The 10,168-nt window shown below is 44.1% G+C and overlaps 2 protein-coding genes across 8 annotated transcripts in view; one reads left to right on the top strand and one right to left on the bottom strand.

Moving 5' to 3' along the window:
- Positions 1–17: 17 nt before the first annotated feature.
- Positions 18–10,162, top strand: KIF20A (kinesin family member 20A). 4 transcript variants are annotated; one of them, XM_019620415.2, is made up of 19 exons: positions 18–72; positions 278–459; positions 915–1,004; positions 1,124–1,243; positions 1,704–1,842; positions 1,932–2,119; positions 2,203–2,347; positions 3,315–3,515; positions 3,740–3,851; positions 3,949–4,020; positions 4,581–4,724; positions 4,804–4,969; positions 5,209–5,370; positions 6,039–6,178; positions 6,278–6,380; positions 7,000–7,198; positions 7,359–7,450; positions 7,718–7,855; positions 8,376–10,162. In XM_019620415.2, exons 2-19 carry the CDS (start codon positions 295–297, stop codon positions 8,646–8,648), a joined length of 2,649 nt encoding a protein of 882 aa, XP_019475960.1. In that variant the 5' UTR covers positions 18–72; positions 278–294; the 3' UTR covers positions 8,649–10,162. The 4 variants fall into 4 exon arrangements, with proteins under 4 accessions (XP_019475960.1, XP_019475958.1, XP_010717274.1 ...); XM_019620413.2 differs by having other exon boundaries at positions 59–177; XM_010718972.3 differs by having other exon boundaries at positions 59–186.
- SFXN1 (sideroflexin 1) overlaps positions 8,953–10,168 on the bottom strand; it is a 35,562-nt gene continuing 34,346 nt past the window's right edge. For all 4 annotated transcript variants that reach the window (XM_010718966.3, XM_010718965.3, XM_010718967.3 and 1 more), the window contains one exon: positions 8,953–9,072. In XM_010718966.3, the coding sequence (XP_010717268.1) occupies positions 8,976–9,072 (97 nt within the window). In that variant the 3' untranslated portion in view covers positions 8,953–8,975. The remainder of the gene's footprint in view (positions 9,073–10,168) is intronic.

Below are 10,168 nucleotides of genomic sequence, written 5' to 3'. Positions count from 1 at the left end.
GGCTTAGCGAGCGGGCGGCGAGGTTTGAAACCCCAACAGCAGCGGCCGCGAGGTTAGAGTGGCGTTCGTCCGGTGAGCGGCGCTTGTCGTGCGACCGAGGGCTAGGGAACGGCGGGTGGCGGAGCCCCGTGTAGCGGCCTGCATCGGCGTGTGGGGAAGACCCGTTCGCAGGCCTGCGTGCGTGAGGTGGGCGCGGGATGGGGATATGCGCTCGTGGGAAGCGGGCGTGTCGGCTGGGCCGCTGCTCTGACATCGCCTTGTGCCGCTTTTTCCTCAGCAGCCCCGTGGGACGCCATGGAACAAGCGCTCGCCTCCCCGGGGCTGTTCTCTGATGATGACGGTGCTGCTGCGGCCTCCCCCGTTCTGGAATCCACAGCGACGGGGTTTGGAGCTGACGTGCGCAAGGATCTCCTGTCCGAGTTCTCTGCTATCTCACCCAATCTCGAGGGCTCCCAGCAGGTGAGGCTGGAGCCCTGGTGGCGCGCACCGAGCAGTGCTGTGTCCTGCATGCGGCACAAAATGGTTGCCCTGCACGGTCAGCAGGGGCTCTTAAGAAGAGTCTGCTTTGGGCGGAGCAGCTCTCGTTACCAGCAGCCTTCTGATGAAGGGCACAATAAATGGGTGCCCCTTAACGTGGTGCTCAGTTCTGGGGCTGGGTTTGGTGTCACGGCTTTGGGTTCTTGTTCTGGTTCACTGCATAAACCAAAGATGTGTTGGTGTACGTGGAAATGTATGAAAAGATGTTCTGGTGTTTTGGGGAACCCTGGGAGCATTGAAGTGCTTGTTAATTACTGAGCAAGTCTTCAGGGAGTTGTGTGTTTTCCAAGCATTGATTTCTGTTGGTGGTCTGGGCCTGACAGATAGCTGTGCATTGCTGCACTGGCTGCTATGTTTAACTTGTGCAAATTTTGCAGGCTATTGCTGAAGATGTTAATGGAAAACTGAAGGTGTATCTGAGAGTTCGACCCCTGAAACCTACAGAGCTGGAAAAAGGGGAAGACCAGGTGAGATCCTTAATAAGGCAGTTGCCTGTATTCTTACTGGGAGAACCAATTTTCCTTTGCTGTCATGTCATAACCTCTTGTAAGCCACTGCAATGATGGGATTTTGTTTTCTCTTTCAGGGTTGTGTCTGCATTGAAAATTCAGAGACTCTTCTTCTAAAAGCTCCCAAAGACTCCTTCACCATGCGGAGCACGGAACGTGGAGTGGGACAAGCAGTACATAGGTTCTCTTTCACTCAGGTAGGTAACTGGGACAGACAACCACAATTAACCCAATTAAGAAGGTTTTGAGCTTAAGCCAGTAATACAACTTAAAAAGCTGCCTTAGTAGTAGTAGTACCAGTACTCTGTGTGAACCGTGTTCTCTTGTACTACTCTCTACTCATTTCTGATGTTTTCCTTATTTAGATATGTATTTTGAAGTAGATTCTGCAAGCTTTAGCAGCAAATGCCGAACTCTTATTTTGTTAATAAAGATCTAAACATGCTAAAGGCTGTAGTAATACTGTATGTTACTGGACTAAGCAAGTGAACAGTCTGTTTTTACGGGGCTCTTGGACTGAAATTACTGGTAGTTTTGTGGTGGTGGAGGATGGAGGGATCCATTAAGGACTAAGAAGTATCATTTGAAAAATCAGCTGCAGTCTAATAGTAGGAAAGATCTACATGAGACTGTTTTGTGTTGTTGTTTTTTTTGCAGATCTTTGGACCAGATGTGGGGCAGAAATTGTTTTTTGATGAAACAATGAAACAGGTGGTAAAGGATGTATTGAATGGGCAGAACTGGCTGGTTTACACTTATGGCAACACCAATTCAGGGAAGACTCACACCATTCAGGGTAATGGGAATATAAAATGGTAGCAGACGTGAAGTAGCTGTGTGCTTCTACATTTCTGTTGAATCCATAGCTTCCTGCTCTTTCTTCAGGTAGCATCAAAGATGGTGGAATTCTGCCTCGTTCCTTAGCTGTTATCTTCAATAGTGTGGGGGACCGCCTGTACCAAGCCATGGACCTGAAGCCTTCACTCTGCAATGAGGTGATCTGGCTAGATAGCAGGCAGGTTCGGCAGGAAGAGACCAAGAAACAGAGCATGCTGCGAGGGGGTTTGTGGGAGGTAAGTATGTTGTTTCCAGGAGGTTTACTAGGGAGTGAATAATGTCAGACCACCTGGTCACGGTTTTTTTGTTTTCTCTCTAGGAGGAGCTGTTAACACCACTGAAAAGGAGTTGCAGTGCTGAATCTCAGCTTCAGGCCGCCATCAGTGGCAGCTTTGACAGTGGAGTTGCTGGCCTCTCTTCATCCAGCCAATTTACCAGCCATTCAGACATCAGCCAGACAGAAGGTATGACTGGAAACCTAATTTGTACCACCTGTTTGTTGGAGGAACAGAGGAAGAAAGGGCAATAGCTATCTAGATGCTGTGCTGTTTAGTAAAGAAGCAAAGGTGTTACAGTCTCGCAGATTTTCCCTTTGAAAGATGATGACTCCTGTAGCAGATCTGCTGAGTCGTGGCCTGAAGCAGTGACTGAGCACCTGCTGGGGAGACAGGGCCAGCCCAGGGGAGCCCAGGTGCAGGCAATGTGCCTGAGTGACTGAAAATGATGGAGCCAGGATCGACCCTTTCCCAGACCTCATTTAAGGGTTGGCAGTGGAGGTGAGGGCATCTCTTGCTAGAGATCCCTGCCTACCTGAGGCTTTCCAAAGGCAGGCAGCTCTTTTGCTTCATTTCTGCTTCTGTGGCTGCTGCACTTGGGCTTGTTCTCATTTGCTGCAGCTGAAGACTTTGCTACCCTGCTATTATTGTGGTACCTTCCCTCCCATTATATCATTACAGCCCCTCAGCTGAAGAACTCTGTACATTTGTCTCATCAAAATCTGAACATATGGTTATTGAGCAGGTGACTGCTATGCAGTGAGGGGTTGTTGGAAAGCAAGGTGCTGCACTGAGATATCACACTGCCCACTTGTACCCAGATTGTCAAATGGAGGAACTACTAGCTGAGTAGGTATCCAGGGAGTAAGAAGGCTTAAAACACGTCAGAGTTTTTATGAAATATCTTGTGCTTCTTGAGTTGAGATCAAGTATATAGGCAGTCCTTGTGCATAAAGATACTGTTATAGGGAATTTAATACTGTGTGATTGGGCATAGGTAATTGCATATATCCAAACAGCAGGGGGTATGTAGAATAGCTTTGAGTCTGGGATGGTGTTATTACTGAAGAAGGACACTTCAGTCTTTTCCTGAACAACTCAGGTCTGACCTTAGAAAGACTGCAGTCATGATTTTTTTTTTTTTTTTCCTCCCCAGAACTGGGCCCTCGTTGGGCTGATTTGGATCGTATTTCACTCAGCACCACAGGAGATGTGCAGTTCTCCATCTGGGTCTCTTTCTTTGAGATTTACAATGAGTTAATCTATGACTTGTTAGAACCAGCCCTCCCTGGCCAGAACCGCAAGAGGCAGACGCTGCGGCTCTGTGAAGACCAGACTGGCAACCCCTATGTGAAAGGTATTTACCTGAAAGATGTTTGTAGTGGGCCCCTAGGGGGATCACACCTGGGGGAGACTTAAGGACAGAGTGGGTGGCTTAGTGGTGATATGCTGGGGAGCACAATGTCCTCTGGCCCCTCAGAAGTTTCTGATGCCTGGATAAAGAGGATGTGAAGCTTACTAATGTCAGGGAAATGCTATGGTTTCTTAACTGCCATGTCCAATGCATGCCTGCTTTTCTAGATCTAAACTGGATCAATGTCCGTGATGCTGATGAGGCCTGGAAGCTCCTGAAACTGGGTCGGAAAAACCAGAGTTTTGCTAGCACCCACATGAACCAGAATTCCAGTCGCAGGTCTGGAGTGAGAGGGGGCATTTCTTAGATATACAGTTCTGAGAAGCTTTTAAATGTTACTTTTTTTTTTTTAAATGCCTGCATGCTCCTTTTACAGTCACAGTATCTTCTCCATTCGGATTCTGCATTTGCAAGGAGGTGGCAGTGAAATTGTTCCCAAAATCAGCGAGTAAGTTTCATGCTTTCTAGGATTTGTGGGTATTCTCTGGACTTTCTTAAACTGTTACTGTGGATCTGGAAAGTATCTTAAGGAAGATCTTGTGGAAAGCACTTGGAGTGAATGTTTCCACTCTTTAGGCCTGGAACTGACAGCGGGGAGAGCTTTGTTGAGGAGTACTGCAAAATATGACTTGAGATAGTTCTTAAACTCTTTAAAAGTAAACATGAGTAACTGCCCTTGCAGCAGGGCTGATTTAACTGAGGCTGCTGCCTGTTTTTCAGACACAGTTATCTGGATGTGAGTTGGCTCAGCACCTGGGAAGTGGCTGTCTTGAGGATCTTTGAATGTGACACTAAGCTCATGTTGTTCTTATCTCATTTAATCCTTACACTTGGGCTGTTGCTAGATAGAAAGACCCGCCTAATTTATCCTAAAGGAGCTTTCTTTGTCCTCCTGAGGAAGCTGGGAGAGTGAGCAGGGGAAAGTGACTGCAAGGTGTCTGAATCGTAAACCTGGTGAGAACAGCACAAATATGGTGGGTCAAAAGATAACGTCTCCATTTTTTTCAGGCTATCCCTGTGTGACCTTGCGGGATCAGAGCGCTGCAAAGACCAGAAAAGTGGGGATCGAATGAAAGAAGCAAACAACATCAATACTTCCCTGCATACATTGGGTCGCTGCATCACTGCCCTCCGTCAGAAGCAGCAATCCAAGTGAGTATCTGGAGCTTCAGAGGGGAGGGTGTGGGGAGGCTGTCTTTTCCCATGGTCTTACTGTTGTCTCTCCCCGTAGACTGAAGCAGATTGTGGTTCCCTTCCGGGACAGCAAGCTAACCCGTGTGTTCCAGGGCTTCTTCACTGGACGTGGGCGCTCTTGTATGATTGTTAACATTAATCAGTGTGCATCTACATATGATGAAACTCTGTATGTAGCCAAGTTCTCAGCTGTTGCCAGCCAGGTAAGTAACACTTAGTAGCACTGTGACATGCTCAGGATGCCTCCTCCTATGGGAATGGGTCCTTTCCTACCAGAAGGCAGGCATTCCTTCCCTGTGTTTTTGCAGTGGATTGTTAACTCCCCAGTAATTCCAAACTCTACTAAATTCAAAAGTTTGACAGCATACGGAGAAGTGCCATGTTTAAAGACTGTAGCTTCCAGGCTTTATGAACCAGTAATGATAATTTTTTTCCCCTTCAGCTTGTTCAGGCCCCTCCCACAAAGCTGGGACTTCCATCCATACAATCAATTATCAAAGAGCACAGCAGGCGAACCAGCCAGGGTTCAGAGGCTACAGAGAAAGAAGAAGTGAAAACAGAAGACAGTGAAGATGAAGTGGATGTCTCTGTTTATGAGAGAGAGGTGGGTTGTGATTTATTTTGCAGCTTTTATTGATAGAAAAGCAAGAATATGATTAAACATTAATCTAGAAGGTGGGTCCTGGAACTCAGTGCAAAAGATGACAGAAATTGTCAAAGATATGATCCTTAGAACACTGTAAATTGAGAATCTATGGAAGATATTCCATCCACAGTTGCTCAAAATCTGAAGCATGTGCTTAAAAACACTTGTCCACTTGTGGAACAAGGACATTAAGAGCTCAGGTGCAGATCTGTAACCTCTCCTCTATAAAGGAAATCTTGATCAGAGAATCAGTAAAACAGTTGGCTAAACTGAGGAAAAATAATCAGACTTCCTGGATACTCAAAGTGGGCAGCTGGAATAGCTGAAAGAGTGGAGTGGAAGAAATACAGATTTGGGTTGTAATGTATCAGAGTAGCAAAGGCATGTGCAGCCTTGGGCAGTGCAGTATAGCAAGCTGCTTACAGAGATAGCTTCAGTTGGAGTGGTGTTTAAACCATCTCATGGGAAAGGAATTGGGAACAAACCTACCAACTTAGTTTTAGTCGCTTGGAAAAACATCCTAAACCTAGAATACCCCAGCCTTACAGATACAGGATCAGCTAGTTTGTTTTTTCTAGGTCTTAATTCTGCTATGCAGTGTGGGCAAGGGAGTTTGTGTCTTCCAGGACTTGTTGCGTGCAGTGGAAGCTGCACGAGAACTGTTGGTGCAAGAGAGACAGGAGAAGCTACAACTCGAAATACGTCTCCGTACAGAGATCTGCAATGAGATGCTGGAGGGCATGCAGCAGAAGGAGCAATGGTGGAGGTACAGCTGAGGCTGATCAATCTCCCTGTGTTCAGGGTGTGCTGTGGTACCAAGGACTATCAGATCGAGATACAGATAGCTGTTTGCTTTTCTTCGTAGCCAACACATTGATGCCCAGAAAGAACTGCTGGAGGAACTGTATGAAGATAAACTGAATAACCTGAAGGAGTCGCTAACTGACTATTACCAGGAAGAAATCCAGGTTTGTTCAGAGGGAAGGAATGACATCAGGAGGAAGGTGGCAGGAGCCTGGGGGTTCAGGAAGATGTTGTTACACAGACTGAGAATAAATATTTCGGGTTTTTTCTGTGCTATGTTAATACATGATAACTTGATCCACAATTCTTGCTAATTCTCATTTCTTGACTATTTTGTATTAGTTGGACTTCCAGATTTTTCAACCCTTAATCTGGGAATTAATGTGTAATCATTTTTATTCCTGTTAGTCCAACATAATCCTTTGTCCCTTTATTATTTTTGCTAGTTGCTTGCCTTGCAATCTTCAAATTAACATCAGTTCTGTGAATTTCGCTTCTTAACTGTAGTTGTGAAGGCTACAGGCCTGTCTATAGCTCTGATCATATGAGAGTGGCCCTCTCTGAAGATGCAAATTAACACATGTGGTAGAGAGGCTGGAAAAATGGTTTAGGTTCTCAACAAAGTGGGTTCACTATCTTCACATAAAGGGCATTAAATGCTGTATCCAACGTGTGAAATGGATGATGGAGAATGTCTCGTGGGGAAAAAGACCCGGAAAATCTGAGGTAACAAAGGCTGTATTAAGAAAGTCTTGTTTAATTTTTGAACAAACTTGCTTCAAGGAGCGTGATGAGAAGATTGAAGAGCTCCAAGCTGCTCTGCAAGAGGCAAAACAAAAACTGGATGCTAAGCAAAGGGACTCAGAGCAAGGCTTGCGTCGATCAAAGCGAGTGGCTGCCTCGTGTGCTCTGCAACAGGAGCTGACAGATACTAAGGCCAAACTGGAGCAGTGTCAAATGGAGTTGAATACAACATCATCAGGTAAGGCAGGCTCATCTCCTAGTTCAAAACCTAAAGTTCCTTTGTTTAAACTGGAAGCCTGAGCTCTTCTCAGTTTGTCTGTCTCAAGGGCAGTCCAGGCTTTAAGAAAAACCTAACATTCTGTGAATGAGCTCTTGCTCACTAATTTGTCTGTTCTTAGAGCTGCGCAAGTACCAAAGATTACTGGAGCCACCTCCCTCTGCCAAACCCATTACTGTGGATGTAGACAAGAAACTGGAGGATGGACAGAAGGTAACTCTATCTTTGTTAGAGAAAGAAACTTGCGCAGCAAAATGCTTGCCAGTTAAAACGTGTTTGGAGCTGCTATTTTCAAGGTGTTAAATGGTTGACAGCATTCTGAAAGCAAACCTTGAGTACAGATGTGGAAGATGCTGGTGTTACTGATCCCAGTGTACCTCACTCAGATCTCCCTCAGTACTGCATGTCTGGATTATCTCAGAGCAGCCTTGTTTCTAGAACAGTGTTAATACAACAGCTCACTTTAAATCTCTCTTGTAGAATGTGAGATTGCTACGCTCAGAATTACAAAAACTTGGGGAATCTCTTCAGTCTGCAGAGAGGGCATGCTGCCACAGTACAGGTGCAGGGAAACTTCGAGAAGCCCTTTGTACGTGTGATGACATCCTGGCTAGACAGGTAATGTGTTGTCTTTTGTTGCAGCGTGGTATTTATGTACTTTGATATAAGCAGCAGATAGACCTAGATTCTTGTAGCTGCAAATATAAATGTCTTATTCTCTAGACACATAAATACCTGTTACGTTAAGGGAGCTATACTGCTAACTGTTCAGTGTTTGAGTCATACTGCATATTTAACTCTCCAAAAGAGACCCAACTGTTTCTGTTCAGCCACCTGACAGCTTGCACTTAAAGCAGAATTCAGAGTTCTCATTCCATTATCCACTGTGCTCCATTATCTACTGTGCTCCATCACAGTTGCTATGGCAGCACGTTTACAGCATGGTGGATTCTGTTTTTTTTTCTTAGCATAACTGTTTCCTTTTTGTTACTGAACTGCTATACTGCTGACAGTAGGAGCTTTTTCTGTATGCCCTTATTTAGCATGCTGGTTAGTGAAGTTCAGCAGAGTCTTCAATTCATAATAACCCAGGAGTTACATTATTGTATCTCTAAATATACTGCTTTCCATTTTTCAGGACCAAACGCTGGCAGAACTGCAGAACAACATGATGCTGGTAAAACTGGATCTGCGGAAGAAAGCAGCTTGCATTGCTGAACAGTATCACACTGTACAGAAGCTCCAGGCTCCTCCAATGTCTACTCTAAAGAAACGGTTCTGTGCTAACAGGGAAAACCTACAACCTAACCAACCTCCTGGCAAAAAGCCCTTCCTGCACAACCTTCTGACACGTTCAGCTCCCCGTCCTGCTGCTACCAGAGGGTGGCAACTTCGATCAGTTGCTCTATGACTTCTTGGAAAGGCATCCCTGCCTCCCCATTACTGGAACAGGTGGCATACCCAGTATCGTAGCTTCTCTTCTTTGTGTGCTTGTTTATTATTGTAGCTGCTTGAGAGCTTATGTAAACATCTCTGCATATGTATGGTTAAAAGTTTTAATACCAAAGTGGTGGACAACGACCTTCTGTAATTTAAACACTACAGTGAGGAAAGATTTTTAAGTATAAAACAGTGCAGTGGTTTAAATGACCAGTTAAAATGAGTTCTCTTCAACTATGTTGGCACATAAAAATAAGTTCACGAGATCCTCCTTGTAAGATATTCTCCCTTCCTTGAATTATAATCCTTTATTAAAGTATACGCGTTCTAGTTCAGGGCTGTTCTCCTGGATCTTTGCTTGTAAGTCTGGCTCCAAGCGTGTTACAGACATAGAACTGAGCAAAAGAAACAAGTAAAATGGTGTTATATACAACAAGCACTTGATTCTAAAATAAGACTGAATCTCTTTAAAATTCCTGGGTTCTGGAAAGTTTATAAAAAAACTGAGAACTCCTCATAAAGGAATCATGCTCCCCAGATCAAGCAAAGGAATCTCCTATTTAAAAGGTGTTAGAGATGTTCCATACCTTACAGGAACAGCTGAGTTCCTACTATTGTGAAGGCAGGAATTTAAGGAGGTGCTTAAGGTTGTCTCTGTCAATAGAAGCTTCTCTTCCTTAGGATGTTTCTCATAATACAATCTCTTTTGCCTGTTTAACTTACTGTCTGATTTTATTCAGTTAATGTTTGAGTCATCACACACAAAAGTGAATTCAGCTGCCAGATCACATAAACAGATGCAATTTTCTAAAGACAGTTTGAGATCTGTGAAGTTGAGAGCACTAGTTAAAATCGAGAGCTACCTCAGTAGAGGGGTGCTGTGAGTTCTGTGCTAGCTTTTTTTGAAGTCAAAAGCTACTTCTACTTCAGTTGCTCGCTATTTTAACCTACTCAGCTCCAGCTTGCATCTTTTAAGCTACATTTGGCAGCTTGTCAACTTGTAGTAGTTCTGACAATCACTAAATGAGTGATAAGTTGAATACATAAGACCTTGTTTCTACTATATACTGCAATTTGAGTTAACTTCAGTTGGAGGTAACTCATCCAGATTTTATTCTTATCTCAGCTATGAGCTTTTTTTTTTAATAGGTTTTCATACTGAGGAGTTTGTATTGATGGGGAAAAAAACCAACCAAGTTGCAAATAAGCACATATAGTCAAGTGCTGTTCTCTATATCCAGTTTCTATCTAAAAAATGAAATGGGATCTGACCATTCTTATTGAAGCCATAACCTTACTGGACATGAACAGATAATTTGGACTACATTAATAACAATGTTACTCATAATTACTTTTCTGAATATTCTCATGTTTATCATGTTATATGAATATTGAGACTGTATACTCTGTGAGGCAATGACAACTTGTGTCTCTTTGCAGTATCTTGCATGTGTTGAATGTAACATTAAAGAAAGAATAACGTAACAGCAA

The sequence above is a fragment of the Meleagris gallopavo genome, chromosome 15 (genome assembly GCF_000146605.3).
Source record: "Meleagris gallopavo isolate NT-WF06-2002-E0010 breed Aviagen turkey brand Nicholas breeding stock chromosome 15, Turkey_5.1, whole genome shotgun sequence".
Classification (NCBI taxonomy): domain Eukaryota; kingdom Metazoa; phylum Chordata; class Aves; order Galliformes; family Phasianidae; genus Meleagris; species Meleagris gallopavo.
The sequence above is the reverse complement of the archived record's forward strand: the minus strand, read 5'-3'. Positions and strand labels throughout refer to the sequence as shown.

Coding starts and splice junctions, on each gene's coding strand:
- KIF20A (XM_019620415.2), top strand. CDS start 295: ATGGAACAAGCGCTCGCCTCCCCGGGGCTGTTCTCTGATGATGACGGT. Junction 2,120..2,202: donor TGCGAGGGGGTTTGTGGGAG/GTAAGTATGTTG, acceptor TTTTCTCTCTAG/GAGGAGCTGTTAACACCACT. Junction 7,199..7,358: donor GTTGAATACAACATCATCAG/GTAAGGCAGGCT, acceptor GTCTGTTCTTAG/AGCTGCGCAAGTACCAAAGA.